The 23,519-nt window shown below is 45.2% G+C and overlaps 1 protein-coding gene across 8 annotated transcripts in view; it reads left to right on the top strand.

Annotated features, from left to right (window-relative positions):
* SDCCAG8 (serologically defined colon cancer antigen 8) overlaps positions 1–23,519 on the top strand; it is a 694,410-nt gene that overhangs the window by 653,776 nt on the left and 17,115 nt on the right. For 5 of the 8 annotated variants that reach the window (XR_003855449.1, XM_029593984.1, XM_029593982.1 and 2 more), the window contains exon 18: positions 11,693–11,819. The exons of 1 other annotated variant lie outside the window; for it this stretch is intronic. Coding sequence is in view for 4 of the 7 variants with exons in the window: in XM_029593984.1 (XP_029449844.1) it covers positions 11,693–11,819 (127 nt within the window). In the remaining 3 variants the exon portion in view is untranslated. Of the gene's footprint in view, positions 1–11,692; positions 11,820–23,519 lie in introns of those variants that run through there. 2 more of the 8 variants (XM_029593988.1, XM_029593985.1) reach the window with 2 other exon arrangements.

Below are 23,519 nucleotides of genomic sequence, written 5' to 3'. Positions count from 1 at the left end.
TACTCTTCCCTTTAACCCTTGGAATGTATATCCAGAAGTAAACCGGCATGATTTGCATTCAATGCAAGAATGTCGGTATATAAAAGTTAAAAATAAATAAATAAATAAATAATTCCAAAGTGCAGTTTGTTTCTTCCAAAACATTTATCCTGCTTCACTGTCCAGTCCTTAACATATAATGCTACCCTTCCACCAGTTTTATCTGCCCTGTCATGTCATTATAATTTGTACCCTCATATCACAGTGTCCCACTGGTTATCCTACTTCCAGCAGGTCTCCAAGATAACTATTGTGTCTATATCTTCCTTTAGCGCCATACATTCTAACTCTCCAGTTTTATTTTTCAGACTTCTGGCATCTGCATAGAGATATTTTAAAGTAATTTTATTTATATTTCTGTTTTTATATATACCCACAGCCTGCTTATCATCAGATGATACAGGAAGTTTGGTGTCATTTTTATGTGTGTGTCTGTATTTAATTACATTGAGGGGGGGTTTCAGCTTTTACAACCATCTCTCTGTGGGGACATTCTGACTTACTGTTATGCACCAGCTGGCCTTCAGATTATAGACTCAGTTAAGGTTCATCAAATGAGAGCAATAGCTGCATTGGTGGCTCATCTGTGAGCTGTGCCCATCAAAGACATCCTCAAAGCTGCAACTTGGTCATCAGTGCACCCTTTCCCATTCCATTACTGACTGGACAGTCTATCAAGAAGTGACAGTAAATATGGACAAGCAGTTTTGCATAGCCTGTTCACCCCATAGTCTGCTTTCCATGGAGAGGTCCACGTTGCCTTTTTCAGTAAGTGTTCCACTGCAAACCTCAGCTTGGGACACCCCTTGTGTAATGACTAATTCAGTCCTGCTTGTCGACGGAGAAAGCAAATTTGCTTACCACAAATGGTGTTCTTCAGAGACAGCAAAATGAATTAGCCATGCCAAATACCTACTTGCCTCCCTGGAGAGTCAACTACCTAGAAAGATTTAGCTCTAAAATCAACAGAGGAGTTTGAGGCAATACCTTGCAGGAACTCCCTCTACATGTTCAGTAGTGCAAAAGCTCTATGAGCTAAGAGAGAAGGGTCCATTTGCTAGCATTGGATGACGTCACCCACTTGTCATGGTTAATTCATCCTGCTGGTAAGCAAATTTGCTTTAGGAAAAAAAAAAACAGTGAAGTGAGGCCAGGCTGTTCTAGTGCTTAAACCACAAAAAATGGCTTTTTTTGAAGAGAAATTCCTGGCAGCACTTCTAAACTTACTATAACCACCACAAAACAGGCAGTATGTATTCATTTTTTTTATCAGATTACAAAAGTAATGCTGTTAAAAGGTATTTTTACTTCCCTGTACGTACCAGGATCATTCCAGACTGTGGGTTATGTTCCCTGTCCAGCAGATGGAGTTAGAACCAAAAATTCCCAGGGGAGGACCTATATAGCCACGCCTCCCTCGCCTCAATCCTCAGTATAGTTCTAACTCCAGCAGATTGAGCAGGGGACACGGTGGTCCCCAGCACTTTTCTAGTTTTATTTTCTCTTTGAGGAATCAATTAAATAATATTAGATAAAGGTTTTCTTCTAAGGGATAGGTTCTGTAGTGTTCTGACAGGACCACTCCGTTCAAAGAGAGACACTGTTTTCCAGTCAGGAACTTGCTGACAGGTTGTGTTTTTTGCCTGTCACTTTATTTCTCTCTTCCTATCTCTTTGTTTTTTCCTCTTCCTTGCCTGGCTAGAGTGTGGTAAGTGTTATTTTTATTTCATTTACAGTCGTTGGTAGGAACAGGAATTTGTGAGGGGTGGAAGTCTGTAGTGCCGACCGCTCCCCCTAGCCCCGGAGTTTTCCTTTTCCCCTCCTCCCTTTCAGGGAATGATTGGAGTTCCCGCCCTGCAGCTCTGCGACGACCCATTCCCCGGAGCTGCTCACAGTCGGGACGGCGTTTTTCCCCAACGGTCTCTTGGGGACGGTGAGGGGTCCGGAGGCCGAAGAGTTTTATTAATTCGCCGCTTCAGTTGTTGCCGCGCGCCGCAGCCGCCCCTCCCCCTCCCTCCCGCCGCAATGCAGAAATCGCCGAACGGCTCCGGAGCTCGGCACGGGCTTCAGCAGACCTCAGAGGGATTTTCTTCAGCTTTTCCTGAGGGGGAGTATGGCTTACCTGGTAGGCAGCTTGGAGGAGAGTCAGACCACGCTGGCAGGAAGCGGCATGCCCCGTTTCCTCTCAGCGCGGGAACGGCGGCCATTTTCTCAGCTGACTCGGAGGCAGCTCTCTCTGAGGAGGACGTCGACGCTCCTCTCCAGGTTTCCTCTAACAGTATGGAGTTTCGGAGCGCAACGGACCAGGGTAGGCAAGGGGATGACGTCTCAGGGGGCCCCTCATCAGCACTTCCCGCTTTTTCGCCAGAATTCATTGTTTTAATGCACAAGGCATTTTTACAGAGCAGGGATCCGAATCTTGGAATTTGGGGTCCCCCTCCCCCCAAACTGGCCTGCTTGACACAGTTTTCGACGGCAGAGCCTCCCTTAGGGAGGGCTTCTTTGCCCACAGGGGGTGCGGGGTCCACTCAGCCCCCCCCCCCCCCGGTGGTTCCTATACCGCTGCAACAACCGTCGGGGGATCCATGGCAAGATCCAGATGCGGATGATCCCTCCCTGGCGGCCCAGGTAGAAGGTGACGACCCGAGGGTCCTCCGTATTTTTCAAGCAGCGGAATTGGATGATCTCATCCCCCACATCCTCCAGCAAAGGGACATTGACCCTCCTCCGGATCCTGTGGCTCAGGATCTGAAGATTAAGAAAGGGGATCCTCTCCTAGCGGGCTTACGACCTCTAGCGAAAGCTTTTCCCACGCATCACAACATCTTGCAATTGATCTCAAGGGAGTGGGATACTCCTGAGGCCAATCTTCGAGTCGGTCAAGCCATGGAAAAGTTATACCCTCTCCCCACTGATTTCTTGGAGATTCTTAAGGTTCCTGCTGTTGATTCAGCGGTATCCACGGTCACGAAACATACTACCATCCCGGTCACGGGCGGGACGGCGTTGAAGGATGTCCAGGATCGCAAGCTCGAGGTTTACCTCAAGCGTATCTTCGAAGTCTCAGCATTGGGGATGAGGGCTGCTATCTGCAGTTCCCTAGCACAGCGAGCAGCTCTGCGTTGGGTACAACAACTTCTCACTTCCCAATCTTTGCCACAGGCAGAGACTATTCAGGCTGATAGACTTGAAGCGGTGGTTGCCTATGGAGCTGATGCTTTTTATGATCTGTTAAGGGTCCTCGCTCTTTCCATGGTGGCGGCGGTGTCCGCTCGTCGTCTTTTGTGGCTACACAACTGGGCAGCAGATGCTTCGTCTAAGACGCGCCTGAGTTCCCTTCCTTTCAAGGGTAGCTGCCTATTTGGGGAAGATTTGGATCAGATCATCAAATCTCTTAATGAGAATGCGGTGCACAAGCTACCAGAAGATCGTCCACGTTCTTCTAGATCTTTTTATTCCTCCAGAAATAGGTACCGCAATCAACGGAGGTCGCGTCCTACTAGACAGCAGACACCTCGGGCTCCTTCTACACGATCACACACCTGGAAACGGTCCTTTCGAGGGTGCCGCCACGGTAAGGATACTCAAGGGGCAGGTCCTTCCTCGAAGGCTTCACAATGATGCCAGAAGGACCCAAGAGGGGATCCCCCACCTGGGGGGTCGCCTTACTCTCTTTTACAAGGAGTGGGCCCAAATTACGTCGGATCAATGGGTGCTGGACATCTTAAGACAAGGCTTCGTATTAGATTTTGTACACGAACCCTGAGATCGTTTTCTGTTTTCTCCTTGCGGTTCCCGTCTCAAACAATTAGCAGTCCGACAGACTCTCGATCGTCTGCTACAGCTGGGGGCGATAGTACCGGTAGCGGCCTCCGAACTGGGAAAAGGTCATTATTCAATCTACTTCGTGGTTCCCAAGAAAGAGGGCACTTTTCGACCTATCCTGGATCTCAAGATGGTCAACAAGTGTCTCAGAGTTCCTCGTTTTCGTATCGAGTTGATGACATGGGCGGAGCTACACTTACAGCGGCTAGCGGCTTTGCACATAGCAGGCGTGGACAACGTTCAGGCAGATTTTCTCAGTCGACAACACCTGGATCCCGGAGAGTGGGAACTCTCGGAGGACGCAATGCGAAGAATAGTACAGCGTTGGGGGAGACCCCATGTGGATCTAATGGCAACCGCGACAAATGCAAAGGCCGCCCGGTTCTTCAGCCGCAGGTGAGAGCGCGGCGCGGAAGGAGTCGACGTGCTGGTTCTTCCCTGGCCTCGACAGTGTCTCCTGTATGTCTTTCCTCCATGGCCTCTAGTGGGCAAGGTTATCCGACGGATAGAGACGCATCAAGGTCCGGTGATCCTAGTTGCACCAGAGTGGCCTCGTCGACCATGGTTTGCAGATCTTCTCAATCTGGCAGTAGACGGCCCTCTTCGGCTCAGTCATCTGCCACGTCTTCTTCGTCAAGGACCAATATTTTTCAAGGAGGCACATCGCTTCTGTCTTGCGGCTTGGCTTTTGAGAGGCATCAATTGAGACAGCGCGGATATCCAGAATCTGTCATCTCCACGCTCCTGAAAGCTAGGAAGACATCCACGTCGGTTACTCATGTCAGAGTATGGAAGGTTTTTGAGGAATGGTGCGAGTCAAAATCGATTCTACCAACGCAGGCCTCGGTGATGCATGTGCTTTCCTTCCTACAGGCTGGTCTGGATTTGGGCCTTGCCTATAATTCTCTTCGTGTGCAAGTGGCGGCGTTGGGAGCCTTCCTACGTAGTAATGACAGGGAGCTCCTGGCCTCACATCCAGATATCCTATGTTTTCTAAAGGGGGTAAAACACTTGAAGCCTCCAATTAGACCACCTTGTCCTTCTTGGAATCTCAATTTGGTACTCCGGGCTCTATGTGCACCGCCCTTTGAGCCTCTGATTTCGGCCACACTCAAGGATGTCACCCTTAAGACCATCTTCCTGGTGGCGATCAGCTCAGCACGTCAGATCTCTGAACTACAAGCTCTATCATGTAGGGAGCCATACCTTCGTTTCACGCCAGGGGGAGTATCCCTGCGGACAGTTCCATCTTTTCTGCCGAAGGTGGTCTCGACTTTCCATCTCAACCAATCGATAGAGCTTCCATCATTTTTATCCTCTGATTCTTCTGACCTGCGTCGGTTGGATGTCCGATGTTCTTTGATACATTATTTGGAGGTCACTAATGAATTTCGACTCTCTGATCATTTGTTTGTCCTTTGGTCGGGACCCAGGAAGGGTTGCATGGCATCCAAACAATCAATCGCTCGCTGGCTGAAAGGAGCGATTATAGCCGCATACATCGGAGTGGGTAAGTCTCCACCTTTAGCTGTTAAGGCGCATTCTCTCCGCGCTCAAGCGACGTCGTGGGCGGAATGCTCTGCAGTTTCTTCTCAGGAAATCTGCAGGGCAGCCACATGGAAGTCTCTCCACACTTTTGCAAGACATTATCGTCTAGACATTCGTGCTCCGTCTCAAGGTCAGCTTGGAGACAGGGTCATACGGGCAGGGCTGTCCGCGACCCACCCATGATGGGGAAGCTTTGGTACATCCCACAGTCTGGAATGATCCTGGTAAGTACAGGGAAAAGAAAATTATTCCTTATCTGCTAATTTTCGTTCCTGTAGTACCATGGATCATTCCAGACCCCTCCCTGGTTTTGGGGGTTCTTTGTGGGCCATCCCTGCTTTCCTGTCTTCACAATATTTTCACTCTGTATCTCTAGTTATTGCGAGCTGTGTCTTTGAACACAGTGCTGTTTGCAAGTTCTCAGTTACAGTTTTTTGAGTACAAGTTAGTTGCTGTCACTTACAGCTGTTATTTTTTTCTCTATATTTTTGAGATTAATTGATTCCTCTGGTTCTGTCTCTTCTCGTCTTGGCTTTGCTAGTCCAGTTACTGAGGATTGAGGCGAGGGAGGCATGGCTATATAGGTCCTCCCCTGGGAATTTTTGGTTCTAACTCCATCTGCTGGACAGGGAACATAACCCACAGTCTGGAATGATCCATGGTACTACAGGAACGAAAATTAGCAGGTAAGGAATAATTTTCTTATGGTATTAACTTATACTATCTACAGCAGTGGTTCTCAACCTTTTTTTGGCCAGGACACACCTGACAAATGGTTCTCATATGCGTGACACACTGAACATGTGACCATCACGGGGCTAAGTGTAAACATGCACTCTCCATCCACAGGACTCCCCTCAACCCTCAGCAATGAGTGCAGAGCAGATCTAGGGCATAACCCGTACAACTCACCATACAAAAAAAAGATATTCTGGTTCTGATGACATCTCAGTAAAAGCAAAACAAACTCCCTTTACTACCAGGCACAATAGCCTTCCTTATGAAAAGACAGTAATTTACCACTAATGCATATCCTATTGAGAAAACACATCAAATAAGATTGATACAAATGCCTACATGCTAGTAAAACACCTCACTTTGGTCACACACCCAGAACTGACCTTCACCAAGTACAGAAAAAACACAAATTATAAATATGGAGACAGAAACTGGAACGGAAAACCAAAAAAGCTACTCTGCATACAGTGCGAACCTGGAGAAATGGAAAGAGAAATATAGCACCTAACAGACTCAGGATTTGCAATAATGCACACAAACTAACCTGCACAAAGTTACACCTGTATTACGGAACACACGCAAACAGTAACAACCCTATCTAAGAAATACAACTATTAAACCAGGCCCTAAACACTAAAACATTTCCTATTGGGAAAACAGAATAAGCCAAGCTGCTACAGAGCCCCACACAGAAATCATTGTAAAGTTATAACAAAAATGTTACAAAGCAGCTGCTGAACAGAATAATATTCAATTAAATACTCATAAAAATTATTAAAACATGTCCAAATATCAATAAAATATTTCAAAACAGCAGACATCGCATAATACCCAATAATTAAAATGGCAGTCAATCAAGAAAAATAAATTTAAAAAGCCACCTTTACTTACCTTCTCCAGCAACTCTCCTACTCCTTTCCCTTCCAGGCCAATAGCACTAACCAGAAGCAGCAAGGGCTGCTGAAGCTCTGTCCTCAAACTTCTTCCTTAGCACCCACAACCAGTCACTCACAACACACACATCCCCAAATAGACCCCACGACCAGTCTCGGTCTCTTTCACACCAGTCATCTTCCTGACCAGTTTCTCTCTCTCACACAGAAACACATCACCTCCCTGACCAGTCTCGCTCTCTCAATCACACTCATGTTCTCTTATATACAAGCTCTCAATCACACACAAAAGCTCTTACACCCATTCACACCAGCTCTCACCCAGGCTTCCATTCACACCCCTACACACAAGCTCTCACCCAAGCACCCATTCACACCCAATGACACAAGCTCTCACCCAAGTACCCATTCACACCCTCCGACACAAGCTCTCCCCCAGGCACCCATTCACACCCTCCGACACAAGCTCTCCCCCAGGCACCCATTCACACCCTCAGACACAAGCTCTCACCCAGGCACCCATTCACACCCACAGACACAAGCTCTCACCCAGGCACCCATTCACACCCACAGACACAAGCTCTCACCCAGGCACCCATTCACACCCACAGACACAAGCTCTCACCCAGATATCCATTCACACCCACAGACACAAGCTCTCACCCAGGCACCCATTCACACCCTCAGACACAAGCTCTCACCCAGGCACCCATTCACACCCACAAACACAAGCTCTCACCCAGGCATCCATTCACACCCACAGACACAAGCTCTCGCCCAGACATCCATTCACACCCACAGACACAAGCTCTCACCCAGACATCCATTCACACCCACAGACACAAGCTTTCACCCAGGCATTCATTCACACCCTCAGACACAAGCTCTCACCCAGACATCCATTCACACCCACAGACACAAGCTTTCACCCAGGCATCCAATCACACCCATAGACACAAGCTCTCACCCAGACATCCATTCACACCCTCAGACACAAGCTCTCACCCAGGCACCCATTCACACCCTCAGACACAAGCTCTCACCCAGGCACCCATTCACACCCACAGACACAAGCTCTCACCCAGGCATCCATTCACACCCACAGACACAAGCTCTCACCCAGACATCCATTCACACCCACAGACACAAGCTCTCACCCAGGCATTCATTCACACCCTCAGACACAAGCTCTCACCCAGACATCCATTCACACCCACAGACACAAGCTTTCACCCAGGCACCCATTCACACCCACAGACACAAGCTCTCACCCAGACATCCATTCACACCCTCAGACACAAGCTCTCACCCAGGCATCCATTCACACCCTCAGACACAAGCTTTCACCCAGGCATCCAATCACACCCATAGACACAAGCTCTCACCCAGGCATTCATTCACACCCTCAGACACAAGCTCTCACCCAGGCATTCATTCACACCCTCAGACACAAGCTCTCACCCAGGCCCCCATTCACACACAAGCTCTCACCCAGACATCCATTCACACCCACAGACACAAGCTTTCACCCAGGCATTCATTCACACCCACAGACACAAGCTTTCACCCAGGCACCCATTCACACCCACAGACACAAGCTTTCACCCAGGCATCCAATCACACCCATAGACACAAGCTCTCACCCAGACATCCATTCACACCCTCAGACACAAGCTTTCACCCAGGCATCCAATCACACCCATAGACACAAGCTCTCACCCAGGCATTCATTCACACCCTCAGACACAAGCTCTCACCCAGGCCCCCATTCACACACAAGCTCTCACCCAGGCCCCCATTCACACACAGACACACCAGCTTTCACCAAAAATAACTTCTTCCTTCATTGCAGGGATAGGCTCCGGTTCCGCCGTGGCTTTAATCCGGTGGGCCTTCTTTTTTCGGCGCCACAGGGATGGGCGCCTCAGTCAGAGGTCGGGTTTCCTCTTCGTCGTTACTGGGCTGGGCTCCCGTAGCGGCCTTGCACCATCGGGGTTGGGTTTTCTCTTCACCGCTACGGGGCTGGGCTCCCGTAGCGGCCTTGCACCGTCGGGGTTGGGTTTTCTCTTCACCGCTACGGGGCTGGGCTCCCGTAGCGGCCTTGCACCGTCGGGGTTGGGTTTTCTCTTCACCGCTACGGGGATGGGCTCCCGTAGCGGCCTTGCACCGTCGGGGTCGGGTTTTCTCTTCACCGCTACGGGGCTGGGCTCCCGTAGCGGCCTTGCACCGTCGGGGTCGGGTTTTCTCTTCACCGCTACCGGGCTGGGCTCCCGTAGCGGCCTTGCACCGTCGGGGTCGGGTTTTCTCTTCACCGCTACGGGGATGGGCTCCCGTAGCGGCCTTGCACCGTCGGGGTCGGGTTTTCTCTTCACCGCTACGGGGATGGGCTCCCGTAGCGGCCTTGCACCGTCGGGGTCGGGTTTTCTCTTCACCGCTACGGGGATGGGCTCCCGTAGCGGCCTTGCAACCGTCGGGGTCGGGTTTTCTCTTCACCGCTACGGGGATGGGCTCCCGTAGCGGCCTTGCACCGTCGGGGTCGGGTTTTCTCTTCACCGCTACGGGGATGGGCTCCCGTAGCGGCCTTGCACCGTCGGGGTCGGGTTTTCTCTTCACCGCTACGGGGATGGGCTCCCGTAGCGGCCTTGCTTCGTCGGGGTCCTACACTGCTATTCCTCCCACCCCACTCCCGGACAGTGCCATGCTTGCCTCACCGGCCAATCAAAGGCTTCCTCCCTTCTTCCTACTACCACTGGCAGGTGGCAGGGAGGAGGCTTCCGATTGGCCTGCGCGGGGGAAGGCAAAATGAAGGAGGCTTCCCATTGGGCAGTGGGGGTAGGAAGAAAGGAAGCTTTCAATTGGACCGCGGGGGCTGGAAAAAGGGAGAAGGAAAGTACAATGGGGCAGTGGGACACCGGGAGACGCGACACACCTGGCGGTGTTTGGCGACACACTAGTGTGTCGCGACACACCGGTTGAGAAGCGCTGATCTACAGGGTAACCTGTTAGACTGTAATATTAAAAAATTACCAAGTGACTGAATTTAGGAATCTGTTCCACTGTCGCTTCTTGTGACATTGGGCAAATCACTTTACCCTCTGTTGCCTCAGGTACAAAAATAGGGCTGGATTTTCTTATGCCGCAAAGCTCATTGAATCGCGCAGTAACGGGGGCGTGAAGTGAATGGGGCGGGCCTGCAAAAGCTGGCGGCGATTGCACCACCGCAGTGTTATCACTGCCGGCTTTCGCACCCAATACCGCCATCGTAAAAGGTGATGCTATTGGGCGCGCTACTGGCAGTTATAAGGGTTCTTACCTTTTCTCCACCAATGATGTTTCCGCTGAGTCTGCCCCGGTACTGCCCCGACTCCTCCTCTTCCGGTGCCGACACCGCCCCAACTCCACCCCGATTTAGCCATCGCACGCGTGCTATAGGGTTAGAAAATAACCCCCTTAGATTGTAAGCCTTCTGGGGATAGGGAAACACCTACAGTATCTGAATGTAATCTGTACTGAAGTGCCAAAAAGTGGAATATAAAAAAATTAAATAAATAAGTAAAAAATTAGGCATCTATGCTTATTTATTTATTTTCAAAATTGTGATATTCCTCTCTCGTTACCAAACAAATTGTTCAAGGCAGATTACAACAATGAATACATACAATTTAACAAATAAAACCAAATATTAAAACAACAAAATAAAATATCACATAGAAACTTCACCTAAAAGGTATTTTAACATCTTCCTGAATTTTTCATAATCATTTATCAAACACAAATCTAATGGAATTGCATTCCACGATCTGAGTGCCCATTTCAATGTCTGATTTCTGCGCACCTGACTAATGCTCAGAGGTGTTAGTAACCACTGAGATTCAGAACGCAAGGATCTGGAAGGTTGGTATATACTAATCAATTGTTTCAAATGCAGCCAACTATAGGACCCTAAAACTGAGGCACCGAAATTTAGATCAGCCGTTAACTCTCCTGCCTTCATTCTCTCAACCTGGTCCCTCCCCTGAACCAACACACTTTTAATGGGCCTAAATTTTGGTACTCGGGGGAAAGAAGGGAGAAATTTTTGAAAAGCCAGGTATAGGTGTCTAACTCTTAATGCCTAAATAATTGAGTGCTGGATGGCAATGTGTGAGGCTAAGGTTCTGTATTGTCTTTTCACTTGCAAACTTTGTACCAGTTTTGTAAGTGAAAGTGCATGCATACTTTCACTTTTAATTTGCCAAGATTACAAAGTACGCATGGACTTTTACACCTGCTTTCTGTGTGTGCCTTATTTTCTGATCCTGACCAATACACGCCCTTGAGAGTGTTTTCCCAAATTGCGATTAAAAGTATGAATGTTTAGGGATACTTGTACTTGCAGCTGTATTGGGGAAAGGCAATTTTAAGAAGCCAGTTTATGCTTGTAAATCGCTGGCTATCCAAATAAATGGTTTTGAAAATTGTCCTCTAAATGTAATATTTCAGGCCTTAGGAGTCTGTGGTCTTTCCCATTTTATTATTTTCAATCAAACTTGTAATAACTGACTGAACTGTACTTTACTGGTGATGCCACAGCCATCTTTTGATTGACTTATAACCTTGTTTTCCTCCAAGGCCACCTATTTTGCATATTTATTTCTGTTTCCATCCAGATTACAGCAGTTGGATAAGCATTGTCAGACTAATGCCCAGCAGCTTGTGGAACTACTGAACAAACAGAATCAGCTCATGAAAGAGAGGCAGGTTCTTACAGAGGAAGTACGCATTCTAAGAACCAAGGTAATCAATTCCAACCAGAAATAATGTACAAAATCATATGGGAACATTCATCATATATTAACCTCATACTTTATGATGTATGCTCCCCAAAGATACACAATGGAATAAAACTATTAGTAAATAGGGCTCTATTTGGGAAATAATCCCTTCCGTACAGGACTATTGTATGTAATAGTGCCCCAGGGTAGTCCCCTTCCAATGACACAGTCGGCCCATTGCTGAGAATGGCTGCACAGACATTCTTCCAACATTGGATCAACACTGGACAGGATAGCGGCATGACAGCCCCTCGGGCCTGATTCACTATATGGGCACCTATCTTGCTTATCCTTTGTGACAGCCATGCTATTGAGGTTAATTTTCAAAGTAATTTACATGCATAAAACCCTGTTTTAAGTATGCAAATTGCACTTTGAAAATCAACAAAAGTATACATGAAACCTGATTTAAGGGGTGCTTTCACTCACAGTTAAAATAGGTATTCCAGGGGATCAGAATTGGAGTGGAGAAAGAATTTATGCGCATATTTTTGATTTTCAAAAGTATTGCATAAATATATATGCACAAAGTTCTTTCTGCTATTTAACAGATGTAACTTTGAGCATGTATTTCCTTTTCACATTCCCAGCTAACATGCAGATTTTCAATATCTGATTTGAAAATTTGGGATAAATTTTGGGAGTAAAATCTTTGGCCCTGTGGTGAGTATTTATAAAATTACCCTCCCTATTGACTAGTTAGATGCATTCAGATAGAGTCTTTAATGAAAATTGGACCCATTAATGATTATTACTATTATGGATTAATATTTGTGTTGCTCCTTTTTGCCTTGATATGTTTAAAATGGTAGAAATTAACACATTTTCATTCAGTTTATAAAATATAGAATGTTTGCATAACTAATAAATAAACTAGCACTAAGTGTTCTATCCCTTCTCTGATAAGAAGCAGGTGCAAAAAACCACACACATGGGTCATGCAACTGTCTTCTTCTGGCATAGAGGATGTTATCAAAGTTTTCTAGGCACATGTAGTAGTTTCTCACCTGATGTAGGCAAATTCTAGCCCTTGTGGGCACCATTGCAATCTGCTCAGTTTTTCAGAACCTCCCTAATCAACATGCATATGATGGATTTGCATACAATGTAAGCAGTGTGCATGCAAATCTTTCATCAGGGATATCCTGAAACCGCAAGAGGGCTGGTATCCACTCAAGTCCATCATAAAAGTTTTAAAAGCCTTACCTGAAGCATCTGCCATCCTCATTGCAGGGCTGAGAAGGCTCTAAAGTGTTGATAATGCCAACATTCTAAAGCAGCCATGACTAGATAATCCACCAGCTCCCTTATATATGGCTGAGTTAGACTCCCAAGGGCTATCTACTGCACTTTAACCATACTTCCGCACAACCTTCAAAGATATGTAGTCCCTTATTAATTCTATTTCAGTCTTATAGTGAAGTTTTGAGCAGAGATAAACAAGATGATTTCAGAGGCATTTGACTAGCATCTTGTTATTAGGTGCATCAAGCAACCAACATTGTTGATATCACCATGGACACATCAACATTGTATTCATCCTTTCCCTGCACCAACTATATCAAGGGCATCTCTAGCTCAGTCCCAGGAAGTTTTTATAATAAATGTGTACCAATACGACCTGCTATGCACAGGTTGGTCCATCAAACTCCTCAACTTTCAGAGGATTTGAAACATGAGAGTCTGTGATCATTGAGCTGGATACATTGGTTGAAAGGTGTGTTGAAGAGGACTACATTCCAGCTCTCCTGTGAGCTTGACCTTATTGGAAAATGTTTTTACCTTGATAGCTATACCATTCTAATTTAATCCCCTTTCAAATCCATCCACATCAAATTATACTCACCACAGATGCATTCAATCTGGAGATGAGATGAGGGCAGCTTTCAGATATATCAGAGAAAGAAAGGAGGCCCAAAGGGATATAGTGAAATTGAAAGGTGATAAGGAGCTATGTGGGGAGAGAGATGACATGGCAGATATATTAAACAAATATGTCAGTTCTGTATCCACTAAAGAAGACCCTGGAAAAGGACAGTTGCTGGTTGACAAGACAATAAATGGGAGAGGGGTGGACAAAACTCCATTTACAGAAGGAAATGTATGGGAAGAGCTAGGAAAACTGAAAGTGGACAAGGCCATGAAGCTGGATGAGGTACATCCCAGGATATTAACAGAGCTCAGAGATGTGCTGGTGGGTCCATTAAAAGACCTATTCAATAGATTCCTGGATTCAGGAATGGTGGTTCCATTATACAAGAGATGTGGCAGAGATGAGGCTGGATACTACAGGCCAGTTAGCCTCATCCCAGTCGTGGGAAAATTAATGGAGTCTCAGCTGAATGAAAGGATAGTGAACTAACTACAATCCTGTCGGTTGCTGGACCCGAGGCAACATGGATTCACCAGGGGAAGGTCCTGTCAGACAAATCTGATAGATATTTTTGATTGGATAACTAGAGAATTGGATCAAGGAAGAACACTCAATATGATTAATTTGGATTTCAGCAAAGCTTTTGATATGGTCTCGAATAGGAGACTCATGAATAAAATGAGAAGCTTCAGAGTTGGTGCCAAGGTGGTGGAGTGGTTTGCAATCTGGTTGATTGACAGAAGACAGCATGTAATGATAAATGGAACCTAGTCTGAAGAAAGAACCGTGTTAAGTGGAACGCCACAGGGATCAGTTTTGGGACTGGTTCTGTTCAATATCTTTGTGAGCGACATTGCAGAAGGGATAGAAGGTAAAAGTTTATCTATTTGTGGATGATACAAAAATTTGCAACAGAGTGGACATGCCTAAAGGAGTAGAGAAGATGAAAAGTGATTTAAAAAAGCTTGAAGACTAGTCGAGAATTTGGCAGCTGGGATTCAATTCCAAGAATTTCAGAGTCATTTATTTGGGTTGCAGTAATCCAAACGAGTTATGTATGTTGGGGGTGATAGTCTAATATGTGAGGACTAGGAGTGGAGCCTTGGGGTGATAATGTATGGAGATCTGTAGGTGGTGAAGCAATGTGACAAGTCAATAGCTAAAGCCAGAACAATGCTGAACTGCATAGAGAAAGCAATAACAAATAAGAAAAAGGAGGTGATTAATGCCCAGTCCTTGATGAGGCCTCACCTGGAGTACAGAGTTCAGTTCTGGAGACTGTATCTGAAATGGATAGAGACAGCACAGAGACGGTCCAGAGAAAGGCGACCAGAATGTTGTGGGGTCTGTATCGGAAGACTTATGAGGAGAGACTGAAGAATCTAAATATGTATACCCTGGAGGAGAGGAGGTGCAGAGGGGATATGATACAGACCTTCAGATACCTGAAGGATTCTAATGATGCATGAACTTCAAACCTTTTCCATCAGAAAGCAGACAGTAAAACTAGGGGTCACGAAATTAAACTCCAGAGAGGAAGTATTTCTTCACGGAAAGGGTGGTAGAAGCCTGGAATGCCCTTCCAGAAGAGGTGGTGAGGACAAAAACAGTAAACAAATTCAAAATGGCATGGGATAAACACTGTAGATCTCTAAAGGCTAAAGCATAGAAAAGAAGAAAAGGGTGCATGGGGGTAACCTGCATGGAGCAGCAGTTACTACCCTTAACCAATTAGCTTTCATGATTTTGTCTTAATTGCAACATCACAATATTCTTCTTAGCCATCTACAGGAAATTGAGATTTCAGACATTGTTATCTTGGTTTCAATCCTTCTTACAGGATTGTTCATTCCATATGGAATGTAACCAACAGGTTTCATCCCCTAAACCATTATCTGTGGGTGTCCCCCAAGGTTCTACCTTTTCATTTCTTCTTTTTAACATCTTTCTTACACTTTTAGCAACTCTGATACAAAACTGTAGTTACAGGCCTACCATATATGTGGATGACATTCAGTTTTCAGCATTTTGTGACACAAAAACATCTTTTTCTTTAACATTTTTAACAGCTGTTTGGATTTGGTAGCAGACTGGCTCTGCGATCATAAATTGAAGGTAAATTCTACTAAATCAGAAACCATTTGGTTTTCACAATGTAAAGACCCGACCCGGTGCTACCCCTGCCACACTGGCAGAGAACGAGACCCAACCGGAAGGGAGAATAACGAGAATCGCGGCAAAAGAGAGAGAAGGAACAACAAAAACAAGAAAAAATCCCCGCTGGGAAAACCACAGAAAACTTGCTGACCCCGGAGCCACAGGAAAAAGAAGTGAGAGAAGCGAAACCACAAGTAAGGACTGCGCCACCTTCAGGGCTGCTCTCGATCCCTCCCTGCGCCCCCAAGCCTCCAATCAGGCTTGAGAGCCGCGTCCTGCTGACTCCTGGGAGGCCGGCCCCGACTGCTCTTTAAATCCGGGCTTACCACTGCGGCGCCGCGCTCACAAAGGAGCGCGACCTAAGGGGCCTGCCCCTTAGTGCGCCCCTTCGTGCGTCCCTAACTGGATTCTCTCATAGCAATATCACATTTTTCCAATGTAACTGTCTCTCCTCCTACACACCTTCTCAATCCAGCTGTCCCTGAATCCACCTACCAATACCATCCTCTGCCCATTTCTCTCTGGGACTACCAATACTTCAACCCTTACTCACTGAGCTCCTGTTCCTCTCCTACCCCTTCCCTGTCCCTCCAAAACTTCCACCGGGAGTTATTCCCGCCCACACACCCTCTGCCTTCCCACTTAGCCACCCCCTAGACACCCTCCTCCCCTAAAGAGGTACAGTTCAATACCCCCCACTACCATCCCTCTCTCCTCCCCTCGCCCCATTCCCTTTCCTCTCCTCCACACCCCATCCAACTCTCCCCGTGCAATGACTATGCACACTTTCCTCATCTCCTCCTTCAAATACTATCCCTTGGCATACCAATACCCCTTCCCCAAATTCCCAACAAAACATCACAGAAACCTCCTTCCCATTATGACCTCTCCACTTACACAATTGATCGGCCTCTCTACCTTCTTAATCTTCCTCTTAAATGCCCAATCTAGTTCCAAAAAACATCCATAATCTATGACATACTCACAGATGACAACCCGGACATCCTAGCCATTACTGAAACATGGCTGAAGGACACTGACACTGCCCTCATCAATCAAATGCCAATTGACACATATGATATCTTTTCCATCCCCTGGCCCAAAAAAAAGGAGGTGGTCTCCTCCTTGCAGCTAAAAAGACTGTAAAACTATCACACAAACCTATCCCCCCACCTCACAAGCTAGAAATCAGCTTATTCATTGCTCCTAACCTACAAGTCTGCCTAGCATACGCCCCCCCCCCCCAGGGCTCCTTGAAAAAATCCCCTCCCTCCTTATCGAATACATCACCAAACACATAAATTCTCACTCCCCCGCTATCATCCTAGGAGATTTTAACATCCACGTTGATGCCACTCCCACCTCTCCCTCCTGTGATGCCATATTAACTGCCCTAGATGCGCTAGGTTTCAAGCAGCTTATATCTAACCCCACTCATCGAGCAGGTCATACCCTTGACCTCATTTTCACCAACATCAGAATCCAATCCAACTTACCTACAATCTCCCCCATCCCCTGGTTCGATCACCACCACATTGACATCAGCTGCACTATAAATAACACCTCCTCACCCTTACTACCTAATAATAAAAAAAACATCCACTTTAGGCATAACTGGAACCAAGAAGATCTAGTAGCAGCCCTCACCACCGAACTTAACAATATTGACTTAACTAATGCTGAAACTGCTATTAACTCCTGGAGCAACTGTACTGACACTATAGCCACTAAACTCTGCCCCATCCAATCTCGTGTGATTGACCCAGCGAAAACCAAAAAACAACCATGGTACACATCTGAACTGAAATCTATGAAGCAAAACCGCAAAAAATTAGAAAGAAACTGGCAAAAAAACCCTTCCTCTACGCAACTTAACACCTTCAGATCCTCCCTCCACACATACAGAACAGCTATTGAAAAAACCAAAAGAGACTTCTACTCACACAGAATCCACAACCTCCAATTCAACCCTCGGGCACTCTTTGAATTAGTGAACAGTCTAACAAAATCCACCCCTAATTTCTCCCCCGCAGACACAGACAACCAAGACAAATGCGATAACTTGGCCAACTACTTCCACAGGAAGATTGTCAACATCATGTCCCGCTTCCCCACTACACAGGCATCTACCAATAACTTCATCAACCATACTAACGCAAGGCTCCCCTCCCTTGATACCACCTCTTCACTGGAAGTTAACTCAATCATAAAGAAATTGAGATCATGCTCACACCCATCTGACACCCTCCCAACAAAATCCCTCCTCTCCATCCCTGACATTATTGCCAAGCCGATCTCCAATATCATTAACAGATCTATCATACTTGGCACCGTTCCCAAAAATCTCAAACATGCCATCATCAAACCGACTTTGAAAAAACCCACACTTGATCCCTTAGACCTTGCCAACTATAGTCCAATCTCAAACCTTCCTCTTCTAACCCACGCATGCAAATACCAAGCGCATTTTAGAAGCAGCCTGGCCACACGCGTATCTCCTGATACACGCGGAAGTGCAGGGCCATCCAAAAGGCAGCCGGCCAGCACGCGGAACTTCATCTATTCAGATAAGTAAGTTCTGAAATAAAAAAAAATTAAGGTAGGGAAAGGGGTTTTAGGGATCGGGGAGGAGAGGGGGAAAAGGGAGGCAGAATAGGAAGGAGTATAAGGAAGTTCCCTCCCAGTACGCTCCTTCATTGGAGCGGACTGGGAGGGAACTGGGAATGGGCCAATCGCTTTGCTGCACGTATTTTTCAAAACTCGTCCCCCCCACGCACGTAACTGGTCATCCACATGCACAAAATTGGGCACGCATATGCATGCGGGCATCGAATTTTATAACATGTGCGTGGGGTGCGAGCATGTTATAAAATTAGCACGTGCATGAGCGCGTTGCCAGGATCTGCATGCACATGGACGCCCACGCAGTTTTTTTTTTTTAAATCTACCTTTATGTGCAGTTCTGGTCACCACATTTTAAAAAAGATATAGCAGAATTAGAAAAATTACAGAGAAGGGCAACCAAAATGATAAAGGGAATGGAAAATTCCCCTGTGAGGAAAGGCAAAAGAGGTTAAGACTCTTACTAAAGGGGAGGGGGCAGGGCAATCCGGGGGCGGGGCCAGAGGCCGCCGGCACAATGGCTATTTGCCGCTGTGTCGGAGGATCGCATGCCAGCAGTCTGCCGGTGCGTACATCCTGCGCCTGCCTCTAGGCAGACGGAAAAGGTGAGTTAAAATTTGGGGGGGGGATTAGGACAGGGCTTGGGGGGATAGGCTAGGGGAAGGGGTGGGAAGGTTAGTTTAGGGGGGAGGGAACGGGGGAAGTCCATGGGCGTTGGCGTGTGCAGGGTGCACAATTGTGCACCCCCTTGCGCACCGATCCCGATTTTATAATATGCGCGCACATGTTATAAAATCGGGCGTACATGTGTGCGCGCCGGGTAGCGAGCGCACATGTATGCCCAAGTGTATTTTTGAAAATTCACCTCTGAGTGTCTAGGATGGTAAATGTTGGTCTTCTGTAAAAAAAAAAAAAAAAAAAGCCTTGAGTTGGCCAGCTACAACCTTCTCAATCACCTTTGAAATAAATGGCAGGCTATACACTAGCCGGTACTTGGCAATCACTAAAGGATTAAGTGACTCCTTTAATACGGGATGAAACCTAACCTGTTTTAGAACTGGACTAACATACCCTTTAGATAAATTAGTGTTAACTATAGAAGCTAAAGTATCATACAGGCTTAATGACTGCCTCTTGATAAACTTAATAGGCTTAGGAGTGAAATTTCAAAGAAGTTCCCTGTGTAAAAGTAGCAACTTTTAAAAGACTATTTATGCATGTAAAACCTTTAGAAAATTACCTCCATAGGATCTAGAGATGATTTGCTGGAGTTCATTGTGTTCAACAGCAAATTAATGCCAGCTGCTATCAAGTTAAAAGTGGCAAATTTGCTAACTGGTACATTGGAATTTGGGGCTATATTGTGGTCTATATCCTATCTTCCTGGAGGAGATGTAGGAAGAGGGAGAAATTTTTGTAATAATGTCAACTATTTTTCCTTAAAAACGATAAATATTCTTCTGCTGAGAATTGAGATGCCTCTGAACCTATTTAGCTCTATTAGAGAATTTAGAGAGAACCTAGAGATATTTCCAGCTGGCCTTCATTAAGCAATAATACTAACTAATGGAAATATGGTTAGTCTGGCTAAACAGATTGCGATAAGTATTTGAAATGTAGTCCATTTTACAGTTTGTCAGTTCTTTAAGAGTTTCATCAAAACATATTTAATTCAATTCACAATTTTATAAAAATATATGGTGGTCAGTTTTGCACATGTAAAATCAGCATATATGCATGTAAGTAGCCTTTGTACACAGTAAGCAAATTTTCAGAAGGGTGGGAGTACACGCATACTGTGATTGCCACGTGGAAATGTCTGCATATACAAAGAGGGCATTTTGGTCTGGGGTTTGGAAATCTGTGCATATTTACATTTTTTATGCATAATCAAACATGTGAATCTGCTTTTACACCTGCTAATCAAGTCACAGATATGAAATCTGACTACTCTTTTGTCTGCAGTTTTTGGGTGGGAGGTCTTGAGCACATGGTAGAGGATATGGGTGAACTGGTGAAGGGTGTGGGTAAAGTGGTGAAAGTCTCAGCAAACTAATGCTTGGAAGTATGTGCACAAGTATTACAAAATGAGATGCATGCATACTTCAGCCAACTGTATAAAACACCTACCTCCTCACATACAATGAAGGTGTTTATGTGCATGTTACAGTTATTTAAAATATATGTGCAAACTTTTATAAAATATTTGTAAAAACTGGATGCACTACTCCATTACAAACCTGTGCATGTACAAGTGCATACTTTTGAAGTGGAAATACACTGCTGCACAGTTTCAAAAATACAAACATAACTTTAGATGCATTGGCATGCGCATATGTGCTAAATTATGCACACGGTTGAAAATTACCTTCATAATATGTAATTGCCACTCTGAAGTGGAAATCTTTTTGTTATAAAGAAAAAATGTTAATTTGACAGTAATTCATTTTCCATGATCAGCTTTTTATTCTATATATTCAATAAACCAATTTGCCAATTGGTTTGTTCACAATCTGTCCAGGGAATATGGTGGAAGCTTTCAATGCCAATCCTTTACACTTTGTTAGCCTGTGGAAGTCAAAAAATAATGTAAATGGTGTTTTACTGTACTGCTTTTGTCTGCTTACTGTAAACCCACTAGAGCTTCAGGAATAGTAGCAGAGGAAGCATACGTTGGTGTAGCATTGTCTCCTGATATGACTATAATTACTTATGCTCTGCCTCGGGCTATCTACACCCCAAATTAATGAATACATGGTACTTTACAAGGTAAATTGTGGCTGCATCCCTAGTGTAACAATTTTCATGTTAAGGGGATATGGGGAAGTGGGAAAATAAGGATTGTAACTAGAAATCTGATCCAGTTACAATTCAATTTTCTGTTTCAAATTAAATTTCTTAAAATTCAATTAAAGTAGAAAAATAATCTAAGACTAGAGAGAGAAAAAAATGTTACGTGTACTCTTTAGATCACTATAACATAGTGATAAACTCCATAGACCACTTATTTTAATTTTTCTGTTTCTCTGTGCTTATCACATGTATTTATGATTCTTCAAACAGCTGAAGATGGTGCAGTGTAACACATTGTGCATTAACTCAGGCAAAGACTAATTGGATTTTCTATTTCACCATCTGCTGTTGTCCAGCTTACCCTGTTTGCCATGTTACTATTTAATGTTGGACCCATTTATATGCAGCTAGTTATATAGCTCAGTATTCTTTAAAATAGCAAATAAAACAACAGAACTGAAAGCAATGGTGTGTAATGCCCAAAATCAAGTTTGAAAGTAATTTTACTCTTTTCCTTTTTTTGCCTTTTGTTTGCTACAAAATGGAAGCTGTTGTTTCTTCTAAGTTGTATTTCTACTTTTCAATAACTGTATTCTTGTCCCTAAACTGTAGGTCTTAAAAGACTTGCAGGAGTCATGAGGTGAAGCAACATTGTAGACAGTCAGTCTCAAAATGTGAGGACAGGGAGTAAAAAGCTGAATTGATGGGCAACATAGGCTAGTAAATGAGCCTCATGAGTGGCTCTCCTTTATCTCAATGGACTGCAAGATTGAAATTGAGCATGAAATAATCATGACCCTATGCAATACTTTCAATATAACCTGAATATTTCATAATGAGTTGTAGAAAATGCTTATTCATTTAAGGATAGATTTAAAAAACCTTGCGTGCGTAAATCCTGGGGTTTATGCATGTGGCCGGGCCTTGCGTTTGCTGGGCAACTCTTCAAAGAGGCCAGGCCACGCACGTAAACCCCGGTACCCGCACAACTGCCAGGCCTCTTCAAAAGGTGGGCAGGATCTGGGCGGGGCGAGGGGGCGGGACAGCGCCATTGATTGATGTCCTGAAGACTCGCGCGCCAGCAGCCAGGGGTGGGGAGGAGGGAGGAATTTTAGGTAGGGGGTAGGGAAGTTCCCTCCCAGTCCAGTCCTTAATTGGAGTGGACTGGGAGGGAACTGGGGAAGGCCGATTGCGTCGCTGCACGGAAATTGCGAAAGTCCCCCCCTTGCGCGCGCCGCCCGCACATACGCACACGGCCACCCGATTTTATAACATGCGCATGCTGGCACATGCATGGTATAAAAACGGTGTGTCCATGTGTGCACGCCAGGAAGCGCGCGCACATTATAAAATCTACCCCGTACTTATTAATAGACTTGTCATCAACTTCAAATAGCAAATACAAAAGAAATATTTATTTATGCTTTCTTTACAATATAACAACTCACTCAATCTAACGACTGGTTGGATCTTTCCTTTACCAGCTTTGTCAGATTAGGAGTCAGGGATGTGTAAGCGCATCACAGTTCATTAATGGGATTTATGTCTGTTACTCTGTTGCGCTTCTTGCATTTAATGTGTCCTGTAGCAGAAAATGTCTTCTTATGTTGAGTCAAAAATTGACATCAGTTTTGCAATGCAATATTAGAGAACTTGCCTGGGTATATTCTTCCAAAGTTCTCATATATCATGAGAATGAAGTAATTCCTTTTCAAATTTCCTTTTATCAGTCCCAGGCCTCTAACATATTATGACAATATCAGCTCAAATAAAATTCAAATGAATTTGAGAAAAAGGAAAGGAAGTGATTTTCAAATAGCTCTGCTAGCATTGAGAGTACTTCCAAATGAACTGATGGATCTTATTCTTCATTCTTTGATTAGAGTATTTGTCCAGTATTTTTTTTCCAAATTTGGGAAGTGAGTGAAGTCTCATGACATTAAATGACTTGACATCAACTGCAGCTATAGCACAAGTTTTCAGATACTAGCAATTAGTGTGAGAAAGGGATGATTTTTCCTCTGCACTGACTTGTTCAGTGTGTTGAAGTGATCAGTGATGTCAGTGAGAAAAGATAATCCAAAAACTAGTTTTCAACACTGGGTACATTTGAGATTTCCTAGCAAGAAAATGGTTGATAGTTGGTAGAAGTGCCATGAAGCAATCCAGTATTTTACTATGACATAGCTAGTAAACTTCAGTGTGCATGATGAGGTC

This window comes from Rhinatrema bivittatum, chromosome 3, assembly GCF_901001135.1.
Source record: "Rhinatrema bivittatum chromosome 3, aRhiBiv1.1, whole genome shotgun sequence".
Taxonomy (NCBI): Eukaryota; Metazoa; Chordata; class Amphibia; order Gymnophiona; family Rhinatrematidae; genus Rhinatrema; species Rhinatrema bivittatum.
This window is presented reverse-complemented; position numbering and strand designations above follow the sequence as displayed.